The 16736-nt window shown below is 39.1% G+C and overlaps 1 protein-coding gene across 1 annotated transcript; it reads right to left on the minus strand.

The window, feature by feature from the left end:
- Window positions 1-1440: 1440 nt before the first annotated feature.
- On the minus strand, window positions 1441-12715 carry LOC140381120 (leucine-rich repeat-containing protein 49-like). The gene is made up of 13 exons (XM_072465145.1): window positions 12516-12715; window positions 12374-12440; window positions 11024-11167; window positions 8888-8949; window positions 8180-8327; window positions 7558-7641; window positions 6940-7115; window positions 5729-5824; window positions 4088-4316; window positions 3461-3646; window positions 3282-3391; window positions 2217-2370; window positions 1441-2116 (listed from the first exon to the last, which is right to left on the minus strand). The coding sequence occupies exons 1-13, from the start codon at window positions 12569-12571 to the stop codon at window positions 1901-1903; spliced, it is 1728 nt and encodes a 575-aa protein (XP_072321246.1). The 5' UTR covers window positions 12572-12715; the 3' UTR covers window positions 1441-1900.
- Between the last annotated feature and the right edge of the window lie 4021 nt (window positions 12716-16736).

The raw sequence follows: 16736 nt of genomic DNA on the forward strand, positions 1-16736 counted from the left end.
TAGATTTTTTATATATCAGACATTTCCCGAGTCACATCTGGATCAGGGCATTAACACGATCATATTTAAGACAGTGAACCATACACAGCATGAAATAGTAAACACTAAATGTGTTCCACAGCCACATCAGCTACAACGTTCGGCTTTTTCTAACCCAAATTGCACATAGGTAATCTGTGTAATAATGTATTATTACCTTTTATCTAGGAACACAGATGTCTATTATTGAAAGACTACAATCAACTAATCAACAAACAAAAAAGGATCTGTCCATCACTATCAATGCATAGGGGGAAAAAACTTCTCAAGGTGAAATAAAAAAAAAGCATCATAATCAAACAGTAATAAAACCTGTCTCTCAGTCACTCAAAGCAGCCAAAGGTTGAGTAAATGAAGACAGAAGTGCAGTAAAAATATCCATCTACTTAAAAAACTACTTATTTCAGTTAAGCCCAAAAAATGCCTAGTTAAAAAAAACAATTGCTCAAAAGATTGTTCCGGCTTTGTGCAGAGTAGTATTGTATCAGTCCAAACCCCGTAAAGGCTGATATTGTATCTGTCAAGTAACTGTAGAAGTTCTCCTTACATCCACTTTCTTGCATATTTGCACAGGAGCCAAAGCTACTTTCCAAACGCAGGTGTCCTCATAGCTGAGCCTTGATCCCGGGTAAACATGGTAAATTCACCCATGTGAGGCTGATCCAATCCCAGTTCAAAAGAATGAATCCATGTCGAGGAGCATGTAGTGTCGGTGGAGGTAGATTTAGTTCACTGAGACGAATCTGACGAGTCCATACGAGGAGCCGCGAGCGTGCTGCGCCCCCTGTCGGCCGTGTTCCTCAACGTGTGTGAAATAAAACCCACTCTTTTCTCTCTGGACTTTTGTAACAGTTTGACAGTGAGGGAGGGAGCAGAGAGAGAGACAACACTCAATGTAGGCAACTGGTGAATGTAACATGTAAAATGTAAACTGTATTGGTTTGCAGAAGGAGTGGACACAAATGCTTCAGCAGGTTTTAGTGGTATAATACAAGATATTCACTCAAAATAAAGTATAAGCATAAGTAGGTTGATTTGGTTGTTGAAGTGTGTCAAATAATGTGCACTCAGACGGACCTGTCATTGTCTAGGTTCTGTCTGAGATACTACACCTGCAGCGCTGTCCCGTGCTCTTTTGTGGCCTGGTTTTAAAGAGGCTTGGGCAGGACAGTGTGAGAGAGAGGGAACAGGTGGTGTAAAGCTCACATAGCTCCAACGCCTTCAGGGGCATTCCACTCTCCAGTTTACACTTCAGAGGTCCATGCACTTCTGAAGACCTGCTCAAGGTCATTATCAAGAGCAAAATGGGATGATTCATTCTGTATGAGAGGGAAGCTGATGTACTATATCTATACACCCACTATGTATCGAAACTATGGATACATGAATGCCAAAAACACAGAAAGTTTACATATTTTTAATATTAATAATACAGAAAATCTGTAGTAAACAAGAAATGTTGAGTCCTAGGACCATTTGTGTCAGGCAAAAGGTGAGAAATGAAAGCATGATTAAAGACAAAACATATTGGTGAGATTAGAAAATACACCCTGGTCAGTAACAGCTGATGGTAATGTTGAGGAGGAAAACAGTGCACAGGGCGATTAGGAACCACAATGCACAGTGTGTCATTAAGTCTCTATCCTGTCTTCAAGTACAATGATATAGCTCCCAGCATTGCTGATTTTCAGGAAATTCTACATTCAGTCCATAACGTCTTTGACACAATGTCCATAATTTCAGACTCTGACATTGCAGACATAATTAATTCTAGTGCTAAAAATGAAGTTGAGTACAAGAGAGCGGTGAAAACTGTGTCCATGTGGAAGTATGTCCAGTCTCAGAGAGTCTCTGATCGCATTTACTTGGTTTCTGAAAATCTTGCTAAACTGGCTCGACGAAACGCTGCCTGGTCTCTCATCTCAAACACACAATCTTTGACCATTTCAGCAAACATGGAGGGCCAAAGCTTGTGAAGAGCCTCGCCCTTTAGATTAGTGTCTGATGCCCTCTGTGCTACATCCTGAAGATACTGCTCAATCATGGACGCCCGCTCCGAAGACTCCTCTGTACCTTCCTGTAACAAAACACACGTGTGTGAAGATACAGGACAGATGCTGTGCTCAGGTCCAGGGCTGAAGTAAGTATTTAAGTAAGTAAAGACTGTAAAGACAGACCTCAGGGCTTTCTGCATTGCTGTCTCTACTGGGAAAGTTGAAGAGCGCTCTGTTCAGGCCTTCCCCCAGAAGCTTCCCGTTGTCTCTCCACTCTTCTGGACTCAGCCCTGCACGCCGACCACGCCCCTCCAACAAGAACTGAAGCTGTCGCTTTCTGCAGGGCAAGAGCAAACAAGACATGTCAAATTAAGTGATAATAGAAAAATACTTTCCATACTTTCCAAAAGTACAACTAACTCACAAACTTGTATGCTATCATTCTCTCAGAATACCATCGTATTACAAGCCGCTGTGCCAGCATTATTTAGAGAGCTCCACAATTGACAGCACTGGACCAGCTGTTCTTAGTTTAAATGTTTTATTTTAAATCTGTTTGCACGATACATCTATTATGGCCTGGATATGAACTTCATACACAGGGAGCAGCAGAGACTCAGAACGTTAAGTCAGTCTAACCAGTGCATAGCTGTGTGTCCTTGGGCACGCACTCCTAATTGTGATTAGTATTTGGGGAAATAAGCCCTAATATCACTTTGTATCTGATTTATTCAAATGCAATGCAAATATAATGCTATATATATATATATATATATATATATATATATATATATATATATATATATATATATATATATATGCAGTACGTTGGTAATATGTCACATAAACCATCTTACTTTGGTTTTAGTATATTTTGTGTTTATGCAAAATGTAAAACTAAAAACACTGATGCATTATTCTTAACTACAATCAGATGCATATTTAAAACAAACTATTAGTAGTACAATATATGATATGAATGCTCAAGTAAGTACCGTGTTTGTTGCCTGAGAGAAGTTGGTTGAGGAGGGAGAGGAATGTTGGTGTCTAAGTGCCAAATACCCACCCTTCACCCTGATACAGTCATTAATTCTGCTATTCTGTGCCAGGTGTACTATTGAAACAACACGCTCACAGACAGAAATAGCACACATAACTCCTGTGCTCTGTACACTGACACGGTAGCTGAAAATATATAATTCTGATCCAATACACACATTCAGGCCTTGGCCATCAACATCAAAGTACCTGGATTCTTCTAAGAGCAACAGAAGTCTACAACGGGGCGTTTCAGTGGCTGCTATATGACCCAAAGTCCCAAAGACACGTTCTGCTGCAATGACATCATTCATGGTCACCTGTGGGAGGAGATTGAAATGTAATTCATCTTAATCACTGTATATACTTATTTATTTATGTGCCTATACCTCCTGGCCATTGATCCTCTGCAAATTAAAGTAGTGAAGTCTGTATACGAGGAAAGAGCGCCACAGCGAGAGACTGACCACTGGGTTTCCCTCGGGGTGGATGGTCAGCTGGTCCAGTCGCCTCACCTGAGCCAGAGCTGCCAGCTGAGGCAGGCGGCTGATGCTCGTTTCCAAAAATATCAGATGCTGCCAAAAGATGACGTGTCAGAATGTAATAATTGCTATTCTCAACCAAATTTGTTAGAATAATTAAAGGTGCATTCACTTTTCTGGTGGAGGGTCTGCCACCTGCTTGTTTTAGAAGATTACTGTTCGGTATTAAACATAACGATCTCCATGGAGACAAGCAGTTGATGCCGCCAGGCCAAGTTAAAGGTCAGATCTGTGGAGAGGTGATCCCCGCTCACAGTAAGAATGCATGTTTTTCAAGATACTTTGTAAGCAATAAAATCATCAGTAATTTTGAATAATTGTAATCCATGCTGGATGAATAAGTTAAATGTTATATGATGTAACATTCCGGGAAAAGCAATGGCACCTCTCTAGGGACAAGCAGGTTGCGGACCCCACACTACAAGAGTTATATAGTGCACCTTTAAATCAAATACTGCTAACTCAAATCCTTACCAACAAATTAGGAAATTTGACCCTTATTCTTGGTAATGTTGGTACAATAGCATCAAAGTTGATGTAACGGAAGGTTATTACAGTAACAGCACCAGCCGTCTGAACTCCCCAGCCTCTTTCAAGAGCCTCCAGGGCTCCAAGTCCAAATAATCTGAGAGTCTCTCCATCCAGCTCTGCGAGGTGGCTTTCCGACATGGATAAGCTCTGCACACTGCCTGTTTCCACAAGCCTGTGAGAAAAACACACAGTATCACTGTCAAATGTGCATAATTGTTTTTTCTGGTATTTATGAAAGAGCAGATCATCATAAAGCAATGTGTTTTAAATGACCAACATAATGAAGTACTAAAATAAAAATTGCATGGTTATTTTGGGTGTCTTGGCCTGAAAATGTTAAGGTACTCATGTGCTGCAAGGGCACTGATACCCCCTGACCACATTCCGCACAACACCAATCATTTGTTTGTTCTTTTTATTGAAGATTACTGTTGGCAAAACTAAAAACTAATGTCAGTAAACGACAATACAGACGGTCAGTGATGAATGACACAATGGTTAATGTCTTATATTACAGCTCTAATTTCCAAACAGAACTAAATATTTCCTGTAGCAAGCAACAACAGGTTGAAGATCTGTCCACTATTAGACAGACAGACGCCAGACTACAAGGGAAGTTTAATCACTGGGACATGCCACACCACGTCAGAGAATAAGGTTGAGTTGTGCAGAATGGCAGGAGAGGTAAAACATGAGCCTTCACCTACACAAATAAAATAACACAAAAACTACAACTGATTCATTTAAGTACTTGTGGGAATTTGTGGTTTGTTTTACTCACTAAAGCTACTCAGGTTCTTCAACAACTGAATGGATTATTAAAATGTGTAAGAACTTGTGCAAAACTATGCAATTAATATGTAATTTATGTCAAATCACTTGAGACATTGTAGGTTGTTGAAAGAGAGTACGTTATATTCATCTATGGTTTGTTCAGATGATTGCCAATTAAATTTCATTGAGATATATTGGGCAGCCATAACAATAAACCATCCTAGAAAGGAAAGAATAAGCTGTGTTCATCTCTCGTGCCACAAAACAAGAAACTCACAAAAGATGGTGTAAGAGAACTCATGGCCATTGAATTGTGAAGATTGTGATTCAGGGCTAGTTTTTTTTTTCCACAGAGCTCAAGAGGAAGGTAGTCTGTAAAACATGTAATAATAGTTCTAATAATACCCTGCCATTCATCATAACTCATCCTGACCTGCATTACATGGATTTCAGGCTAGAAACAAAATTGTGCCTGCTTCATCTTGAACAAGAATGAACTTTTATTTATAGGTTTACAGCAGCACACACAACTGAACTGAACTGACATGAGGTCATTTTGTGTCCTTCAACATGGACCGGCCATAGCGAGAAAAATAACCTCATCTCAGTTTTATAACCTGCTTCTCTTTTTAGAAAATGGAAGAATAAATCGTTGGGGTGGAAGAATAAAACATCTTGTCAGTCTGTACCATAACCTGTGCCGATCTTATCTGCAGTTCCCACCCCAAGCAAAGATTTAATTTGTGTTCCAGTCTTCCAAATGCCACTACTCAAATACATATGTTATAAAGTAAAACAGAATAAACGTACTTGGGATCGCGTGGGCTGTTTGGACGACTGTTGGAGCGCAGTCGGCTCTCTGTGCCCCCCGAGAGTCGCTCTGGTCCTGACCCCGGGCTGAGCCGCCTGGAGGGGAAGACAGAATGACAGCGATGCCAGTTGCCCAACAATTTTCATCCAATCAATTAAAAGTGGGTAAAGATAAAGAATGACATTAAAACTGTCACTATCAAGACCCAAAATGTCACTGCGTGGCAACAGGAGGCTGACCAATAGAAATGAGTTTTAAACATCCTCTCCCCAGATGAGGATGTTCATTTTATAGAAATGAATTGCAGGAAAATTTATGATATACCCTCATTAATATATTGTCCTCCTTTTTTTTTTAAGTTTCACTTATTTATTTGAACTGTAATTTTATTATTTCTAATAATCTGTGTGTCATCTCTCATTTGTCCAGGCGCGATTCATCGTAGAAAAGGTTCTAAAGGTAGTCATCTGGAAAATTCAATTAAAACATTGTGCAGATGACTACCTTTGAAACTTTTTCTACGACATTATCATTAATGTCATTATTCTCAGTCCAATGTGAAGGGGGAAAAGGGAGAAAAAAGGCATAAGTACCGGTATCTATAAAACAATGTAACGGTAATATCTGTGTTAACAATTGAGATAAATGTAACATATGTTCATAAGTGAGATACACTTATAAATATCAAGTATACATATTGCAAAAGTATTACAAATGAGTTATTATACTTGTATATTCGGTGTATGTATATGGGACATATACATGTGTATATGTGTATGTGTACAAGAATGAGAATAGGTACAGCTGAGGTGGATGAGTACTTATGTATGTGAAGTAGTGCAAGGTGCAAATGATAGACAATGAAGATCTTTAATGAAACTCAACAATAACAGACAATGCATATTGTATAAAGTATCTTGTCCTTAGGGAAAAAAAGAAAGCTGAGGCCAACGCTGTAGTTCAGATCTCAACAAACACATGTGGAATTGTAGCATTCATATTTCAAATGTTAATGCACTTAAATGTTTGTAATGATTACTGTGAACTGAATCCCGATTTGAAAAAATAAAATGTTTACTATTAAAATAACTTGTCTATGTTTGGGGACAGTAGAATACATATATTTGGACATGTACTCTATGACCTTTGTCAACTGCATCTCTTCTATTTAGCCACATGAAAAGTAAGTAGTGAGTTAAGAAGGACATACTTGGGTTCATCTGGAGAAGACTCCTGCGTGACACCATTGCTCTGGGCTGGACTGTGGTTCGGGCTGTTCTCTGGACTAAATTCTTCTTTAGCTCCAATTGTTGTGGGCAACTCCAGACAGGCCCTGACACCCTCCCACTGCTGCGCTGCATTACGGATGGCAAGGCGCCGCTTCTCCTATGGCAACGCAACAGGAAACAAATATTGGTATGTCGTAAATGGATCATCTAGTTTAAGTTCTGGCAAAGAAAATGTGTGATCCTTTCAAGTATGTGCCCCAACTGCTACAGAAAACCATATTGAGGTATGCATCTATTAAATGAACCAAAAGGAGTCAAATACAAGCCTAAGTAGACATCTGCCCTCTTAAAAGGCCTATTAATATGCCACTCATGCTGTTGCGTTTTGGTTACCATTGTTCAGCCCTCTCTGCAACACACTCACAGTCTGCAGCAGAATTAGTCTCTATGATTCACACATATGATGCAATTGTATGTATTATTTCCATCAGCTGACAATCTAGCTTTGTAAATGAAAAGTGAAAATGTCTGAATTGGTTAAAACGCCATAGTAGTTTATAAATTGGTTGAAACATTAGCTGTACGGTTCAATGTCTAACCTTATGAATGGACTGTTTGTGACCTTCTCTTTTCTTCTCCTCCTCTTTTCGTGCCTGTATACCAGCTGTACGCCGATCCTCGTCCTGCAAAACACTTTTTACAATCTCAACGCTGCTACATTTATTCATCTTATCTGTACCATGTAGATGAAGAAACCAGAACAAGTCGACAAAAAGATTGAATAGATTGATAGATAGAACACCAGCCGGCTACATTTTAGGATTATCTCTCTGTTTTAGTCTCAGTTCATTGGTGCACAGCTGTGGTGAAAAGCCTCTTTTCCCAGAATGCCGTTCTGCAAGCACAATATGTTTGTGTCCCAGTTCTATTTTTTTACATCTTACCAAAGGATCTGCAATGATTGGTAGTATCAACATGATCTCGCAAAAGAGTAAGATGTGTTTTTTAAGGGCAAGTGTTTCCTGCTTGCCATAAAAGTATACTTGACAGTTAAAACTGGAAAACAATTCAAGTTTATTCTGTAATTCAATAAACATGATTATTTGACATGTCATTTTTGTTAAACTCTACAGATAGTAGCATGTCCATCTACACAGCAATATTATTTGTATTATTAACTAGTTATGTTTGTGAAACGAAACATTTCACATCTTTTCTTACTGTGATGCGCTTCATGTCCAGCTGTTTCAGGTGAAGCACACAGCGCAGGACGGCCTGCTTGTACCATGTCTCCAGGGCTACAGGATTCCCATCCAGGGTGAGCTCAGAAAGGGAGCACAATTCCCCAAGTTGAGCGAGCTGATCAAAACTGAAAGGACAATTTACCTGAAAGTTAAAGTGATACACAAGACTGATTATGTTAATAAAACCTCAAAAATAAACCTTTAAAATGGTAAATTAATAAGCATAACTTGTAGCTAAATGTGCAAAGTGCTTTGGAAACAAAAGTCTTTTCACTTAACTCACATAAAACACAAACATAAAAACTTCCTGAAACAGGCTGATTGGCTCCACCAGGAAGTCCCTTTACCTAGTAACACATTATTGCAGTATTACCAATGCATTTTAGTATATACAGTAGATTTGGCCTGCCCACAAACCAATCATTGTATTCTGTATCTGCTATTTCATCTGAACAACTTTGTCAAACAACTCTTTGTCAAACAACGTATGCTCTACACGTTTGAAGTGATAACTGCTGTGTGGTTTTGCCTACTAAAGCAAATATATAAGTGGGGCAACGTGTTCTGGTTGCAGTGAAGTAGCCTGGCACAGCCAATAGCTGAGGCAGAGGACGTGGCCCTGTCCGGACACCAGGCCTGTCCCTGTGCCAGGGGAAGGAGAGAGTTAAACAGTCCGTGCACTTACCTGCTAATGTTGTTGCAGCTGAGAAACAGACGCTGCAAGCAGGGCAGGAAGTCCAGATCAACCTAAACAGAAGAAGAGGAGAAGGGAGAGAGTGGGACAGTGAGAGACGAAGATGTTCAGAACAAGGGCACCACATCCTCAGTCCAGTCAGAGCTTGTCTGTCTTCTCCATTTCCTCAGTCACCTTGCAGCACTTAGCTGCGGTACACAGCATCCTCATCCACAATGCGCCTGCTGCTGCGTCTGCACATGGAGAGGTGGGGCAAAAGAGAGGCAGAGGAGGGGGAGGGGTTTGGGTGCTGCGCTATTGCAGAGATCCCCCACTGCAGGAAGATGACTCCAAACACTTGCTCACATCCAGCACCAGCCACACAGATGCTCCAAGCTAGCTCAGATGATCTGGACCAATCAGACCGCACAGATGAAACAATGTAGAGCTGAAGATGGATGACTAAATATATAAAGGACAAAGAAGGACATGGGCATTGTCCAAAACGTTTCTATTCATCTCATGTACCGGCTTTGTTTGGGGACGGCACGTTTAGCTGTCTCTTGTGTAGTGGGCGTCGGCACAGTGCTGCTGAGCCTGACAGAGGAGAGAGAGGACACTCCCAGCCCCAGTCAGAATGAGCTGCATCAGCACCAACCTTTTAAGAAGCCTCCCACGCAACTTCCTCTGGATCTTAGCACTTGAGTTTTAAATTAGCTCTGTGATGCAATTACACCAAATGAAATGCTCCTCTATATCTAGCCACTATGGTGCAGTTTGGATCTGGACTAACACCGGGAAAACTGTAATGCAGATCCAGAACATTATGCAGAATGCTATGCAGGTTAAGTAAAGCTGAAACAAACAAAACAGACAAAAGTAGTACTTCTGTAGTAGTACATGTCATCAAGTTAATTTTAGCCCCACATTCCATTTCTGTGTGGTACTATTTATAGCCGCTTTGCCTCAGACCGGATGATGTCACTGCTGAGCTGATGTGCTGCTGCAACAACAACCACCCACAGAGGTCGTCTCCCTGTAAAACGTCTGGCTGATCGGATCCAATCAGCTGGCAGGATGGGCCCGGGTGCAGCTGCGTGGCTCAGAGCCTCTAGGTTGAATTGAGTCTGTAAACGGCCTTGCCTTCACCTCTGCATCCCCCCCACCCTCTCTTCTCACTGACAGCTTGTGTGTCTGCCTTTGTCACACGTACAGTAGACTGAGCCCCAACACTCATCGCCGCAGTTCTACTTGAATGCAGCAACAAAAAACACAAAGTCTGCACATTATGAACACAGACTTAAACGGACACGAAGGGGGATTTGAGTGTTTCTACAGTCTTTTATTCCAGGGCGTATTTTCAACAGCTCACAGATATGCTACAGTAAACCTGAAATAAGTATCATATGCATATGTCATCTGCTGCTGCCTTAGTCAATGACAGCGGGCTGACTATAAATCAAAGTATAAGGATAAATACATCAACCATGACAATCTACCCACTTGTATTTTGTTGCTCGTGATTATGTTATTGTGCATGTGATGACTGCTTTAGTGTTTATATTTGATGTGCAAAAAGGGTTAGTAATGTGCGTTCCAATTCACTCTTTGAGAATAAAATATGTAGATTGGAAAGACTCTATATATTACTTTCATTGAATTTATGATTTAACCATGTTTTACCCTTACAAACCCATGTGAGGGAGGGGTTAAACTTGTTTTCAATCACAGACAAGACTTTACTGCCCTGAAAAGTGAAAAGATGAACACCTGGGCATAGATTATCTAGTTATGCTGCTATTAAACTATGTTGCAATAATGATCAGATCAGGAAGTGGCATGTTTTCACTTTAACTGTTTATTAATGTTCATTCATTTCACTGCCCCTAACAATTAAATCATGAAACAGCAAAAAACAACACTTTTGGAGTTTTTCTACTCCAAAAACAGGAAATGAATTATGGGATTTTCATTCAAAGGAAGGGGCCTGTTTTGGCATGCACTGTTCGGTTTATCAGATTTTACAGGAGTGACTGTTCAGAATATCAAAATACTTTAGTAATGAGTTTCTGAGAAACTATAGACTGTGTATAATGCAACTGCCATAAACGTTGATAATTTCAAGTATATAACAAAAAAGGACCTCACCAAAGCAGAGATGCAGTTCTGTTGTAAGTTTAACTCTGTCAAACAGTTGAGACCGCGCACATTTTCCACTTTCAGAATGTTGTTTCCAGACAGGTTCAATACCCGCAGTTCACACAACTGAGAGACATTTTGTATCATGGAGATCTGAAAGGATGTAAAATAGAGGTAGGCTGCTTATAGTTACATCAACTCATTTGTTACCACCCTGTATCTTCATATATATAATAATCTGTTTTAAATATAAATTTAATTTAAAGTTTACGTTGGGTTAAACTGCACAAAGCTTCAAGTCAAATGGAAAGTGGAACAGAACCATATCAGGTCACATTGTGTTTCATACATCCTGTGAAGTCTGAACTGGTTTAGATTTACACACAGTATGACAAATACACAATATACATGTCAGGCATGGAGACATTGCATTGACATATTAGCACAATGTGCTAAACACCCACCACACACACACACACACACACACACACACACACACACAAAATGACTTTAAAGTACATGTTTAGCAGCGCAATTACTGTAATTTGCTGCACAAGCCTAAAAAATATGAATAAAAAAACTGAATAAAACTGTGTTCTTCATGAACTCTTGTAAGAGAAGCATGAGATTCGTGGAGGCAAAACACTAATTTGACCAAAGAATCCACTTTGCCTCTTGGCTGCTCAAATCCCCAGTCACAATTTGTAGTGTTTTGTGCCGTCTCTGTAATAAGCGCTCAGTGTGAGTGAGTAACTGACCTCAGGTCATGTTTTAAAGTGAATAAACACACAAATCCAGCCTTAAACACTAAAACAGTTAGGTCTGTTAAATGTGTTAGGATACAAGCCCGTGAAAACAAGTGTGAGGGAGTGTCTCAGACAAGCTTCTCAAGTTCATATGTCATATGACATATGAACAGTTAACATAATTATATTCATTACTTTATTAAAATGTGATTAGTTTCATTTGATTTATCTACATTTATTCAATTATTTTGAGTGTGTGAAGTTTGTGTTACTTCCTGGTCGGACAAACTGTAACTATTTGCACAATAGTTATGATAAAGCTATAAAATAAATATTATAACACCTTAATTTTGTTCAATGAATGTTTGAAATGCCAGAAGAAATTGCTAATTGTGCGAAAATTGTCTCTGCATTTTAGCCTGAATTTCCACAGATGACAGAGGGATTCCTCTTTACTAGTTCCATAAAGTTCCCCCTTCACAACCATGTCATAATTAGAACATGAATACCAGGCATAAACAGCAATAATGTAACATAATATTACTCTTGTGGATATATAATAATATTGTATGTAATATTACATCACATACAATGTATTAAAAGTATAACTCACATGATTATCATGTAAATCCAGTACATTGAGTTTGACTAAATGGTCAAGAGACTTTATTTTCTGTATCCTGTAAAAGAGAAGAAACATTATAAATTTGTTTAGCGTGACCAATCAAATAATGTGTTAACCAAAGATGACTAACCTGTTTTTCCCCAACATAAGAATTCTTAGAGAGTGTAAATACTCAAGCCCCGTCATGTCAGTGATGTGATTATCATACAAGTTTAGGAAAATAAGCAGTTGGAATTGAGATAAGTGCTGGATTCTTCTGATATAGTTGTGCTGCAGGTTCAAAAGTTGCAATTGACTAATGAAGGCCAGATTGGGACATTCTTCAAGACAGATCCTTAGAGAAGAGACACCAAAAACATTTAAGGTTGAACTGTACTAGACATGTTGGCAGAATTTAACATGAAGATATGGGGATGGTCTATGCACAAGCATAATTATCACTACTGAGCTACTGAGCATAATGTGGCATGTACAGGGGCCTTGCTGCCCTCTAGCTGCAATGTAAGGTACTTCTAGCACTTTAAGGTAAATATGAACATGGTGCTAAACATGTACCTGTCCAAGTCAATCCGCAGCAGATTTGCAGCAAAGCCCTCAGGTTGAATCTGGTTAGAGTGAAAACCCTTGTGTGATCTCCAGTTAGAGTTCTGAGATCCTGCATAAAACAAAATGTCACAATAATGATTTGGTATGCAACAATTCCTTGAAAAATAATAATCGTATTTTGATAGTCGTAATCATAATTTGGACTAAACAGACTCTAAAACACAAGACAAAACCAATTGTTATAATATAGACATAAGTTGTTGTTAAATCATAATTTAACACCTAATTCATAAATATTTAGCCACCATATTTCAACATGTATTTGGTTAATAATGTGTCTACTACTTGACTATTCGAGAAAAATGATCAAACTAATCAAATACTAATATAATCGTTAGTTGCAGCCCTTATAATCATTTAATTTTGATAAATCATCTTTGGCATTGTATCAAATCAACAAACCACATGTTACCTGTGGGCTTTAGGGCGTTGAAAGGGTGGGAAAAGGTCATCTTTGTCTTCTCTTGTGATGTTTGTGCCACAGTTCTGCCAGTCTGTGTGCTACTTGGTGGTGGTGTTACAACCTGAGATTCTGCAAAGCCTCTCAGTGGTGAAGCAAGCGGCTGGATTCGATGCCTTTGGCCGGACGTGTACCTGAAAAGCCTTTTTTCTACAAAAGAATTAGGATATTGTGCAGACAGAAAAGTGAATTTAAGTTATTCCTTGTTTTGTACAGTTGTAGAGACAGTGCAGTTTATTTCCAGTTCCATTTACTTTGATTCGAAGGATGTACCATATGCATGTCATTGAAGGGTACACGGTCTTCTCTGGTTGAAGTGGAACAATCTGCCTGTAATAACCACACATTATGTCCAAATAGAATGCACACGTCATTGTTCTGTTCAATGCTCTCTACTCACTGTTCTCTGGGTAGTGTCTTCTGGAGACTTGACAGTGTGATGCAGTTTGCAGCTGTTCACCTTCAGAGATTAATTGAACGTTCAAAACAGAGTATAACCATAGTTTATATTGAAAATGTAACAAACCAGCATTCAAATTGTGCGTTAGGATGGATGTTGGAATGGATGGCACAATGATAAAGAGATATATTTACCACTGGTCTAAGAAACATCCACCTATTGTTGAACGTTGCGCTGTGTTTCATGGTTGTATCATCATTCTGGTCCGACTCCATTCAAACACACAGTTTAACGCGAGCAAACAAAACAAAATATTAAAGTTTTAATTTATGGCATCTACTTCTTACTATTGTTCAGCCAATTTCCTAAAACATACTGTATTTCGTGCGCGACTAAACTTTGCAAACATTGCTGCCATAGCAACGAGATGACAACGCCCCCTTCTGTGTAACTCCATAAATACTCCGTGTGGAACAACGCAAGAGCCAGAGAGAGAAGCCCCAAGGCAAGAGAAGAGTTACAGCCTCAAGTAAGATGCTCAACGAGTTAATCATTATGCCACAAGCTTGCTTGGACACATGTTTTCTGTTGTCATTTTGTATGAAGTTATTTATAGTATAAAATAATGTAAAACAGTGCAAATTAGCTTTGTGGCTGAATTCAAATGGGCCCTACATACTTCCCTTTCAATTTTTGTATTAAAAATTTGCCAGTTGCCACGAGCCACCTACATTCAAGTAAATTCATTTTGGAGCAGTCGTTCTCTAAACCATAGAACAGTCATCACACAATGGCCAATTTGGGTAAGGCTTATTAGAATACCAAATTAAATTGTGTTATCTTTTGGGCCTATTCAGCACATTATGAGCAGTTGCTGAGGGAACACAAGTCCATAGTCAAAGGGACATCCCACACACTGCCTGTCACAAGCTATTCATGAAGCACAAGCTGACACATATGGGACGTGCCCATCGAGAGCTTGTGTGACAGGCCATACTAAACAATATAGACTACATTCTGGCTGATGAGTTACTATAACTTGGCTATAGCCAGACATGACTTTATTATTGCATATATTCTGTAGCCTACATAAGAGTCAGCTGTTCCCAGCTAGAATCTATTTCTGTTTATGTGTGCACTCAAATCAAGACCAAAGTGCCTATAATTATAATCATAATCATAATTTTCTTTTGAGTAAAGTGACTCACCTTTACCCTAATTTACACTGTTTCAATTCATTCAAGACATAAAATCATTAAGAGAAAACTGATTGACAGGATAAAAAATGTGTTGTAAAATAATACATTTGAAGTTATGATAGACGAGATGAGAGGTAATCATAAATGTTTTTTTATGAAAGCATTAATGATAAATGATGGGAATCATGGCGTATATCAAGTTGCATGCATTAGACAAGACAAAAATAAATACAGAGGGGATATTTGGTTTTTGATCCCTTTCAAAAAATGTGTTGTAACACACAATGTTGACAAAAAAGGTATTTATAGTGCAATGTTTCAGTCCTTCAGCCCTCTTCAGCAAAAATGAAAAGGGTTGTTCCCATTCATCCTACGCACCCGTCTCAACATTGATGTGCGAACTGTTCTTTTTCTGGTAGCTCTGACTGAAAGATTTGATGTGAAATGTGAGCAATTGACCTAAAAAAGAAGAAAAAAGGAAAAGTTACAATGTGATGTTGTCTTTATAGGAACAGTTTTTTGTAGCATTTCCAAACGGCAAATATGAAGTATTTTCATTCCCACTGCACAACCCTGTCCAATGCAAGTATAGCCTATTGTGGCTATGGTGTTCTCCATAAATGTATTTTCTTCACCATAGGGGTGTCCAAACCATGGTCTGAGGGCCACATTTGGCCTCAGACCGACCATGGTTTGGACACCCCTGTTTTTTTGTTGGCCCAACCAACCAAAGCAGTTCATTTTACTGTAAAATTGTAAAGGTTAAGCTCTCATAACCTAAATAACCACCATCTGATATGCTACTGACCTAATATTAATGTTCTAAGCCTTATTAAATGTGCAGAGGCTCATCAACACACTCAAATTAAACATATATAATTTCCTTGTCATGTTGTCTGTGGCCCTCCTTATATTGTTTCAAAATGCAGCCCTCTGTGAAAAAGGTTTGGACACCCCTGGTTTAAAACAAGAAAAGGCCTCATGAAGCGGTCCCCAAACATTTTTGTCACAAAGGAACAGCTGTCAAAGTTAATATACAAAATGCCCCACAGTTGAGATATTTTAAGTTTGAAAAAGATCAGTCATATAACTTGGAAGGCACTACCAGCAATGGCACTGCATTAAAATATGATAAGTAAAAGTAAAAAATAAAAATAAAAAGAGCAGCAGTGGATGAAAAGTTGTTAGAGCAGAGTCCTAAATGACTTCAGTACAAAAGTTAGACAAAACAAACATGCAAAGCTTTAATAAATGGAATAAACATGTGAAAAGGCTGTGGAAAGGCAAACTAATTGGATAATTATTAACTCCTAGCAACTAATGCAATTAAAAAAAACAAAATAAGCATGCATTATGATTACCAATGTCCTTGTTGTTCTCATGTCTCCTCGGCTTTCGCTCTCCCCATGTTGCATTGTACACAAACCGGAGCGCTGCATGGCATGTGGTGCAGGGAGTGAGTCACAGCCCACCACCAGCTGTGATGCCAGCTTGTCAGTGGGGCGGAGTAAAGATATTTCATGCCAGGCTGACAATAGGCAACAACATTACAAGAGTGATTTGCAGTGTGAAATGGGATCAAGGCCAGTGGCAAAATGGTTTACAAAAAAACAATACCTGTAGAGACTGATTGCAGTGTGCAGACTATACAGTTATGTAGCACAAGGTAATATTAGTGTAGAATAG

Source organism: Eucyclogobius newberryi, unplaced genomic scaffold, assembly GCF_026437365.1.
Source record: "Eucyclogobius newberryi isolate DKJ021-1_F unplaced genomic scaffold, fEucNew1.0.hap1 SCAF_5, whole genome shotgun sequence".
In the NCBI taxonomy this organism is placed as follows: Eukaryota; Metazoa; Chordata; class Actinopteri; order Gobiiformes; family Gobiidae; genus Eucyclogobius; species Eucyclogobius newberryi.

Bases quoted from the DNA above. Each gene is read 5' to 3' on its own strand.
- LOC140381120 (XM_072465145.1), bottom strand. From the start codon at position 12,571: ATGACGGGGCTTGAGTATTTACACTCTCTAAGAATTCTTATGTTGGGG. The intron at 11,168-12,373 runs GTGAGTTATACT...ACATCCTTTCAG, and splicing joins TGGATTTACATGATAATCAT to ATCTCCATGATACAAAATGT. The intron at 2,371-3,281 runs GTACTTTGATGT...CTTGCCCTGCAG, and splicing joins TTGCTCTTAGAAGAATCCAG to AAAGCGACAGCTTCAGTTCT.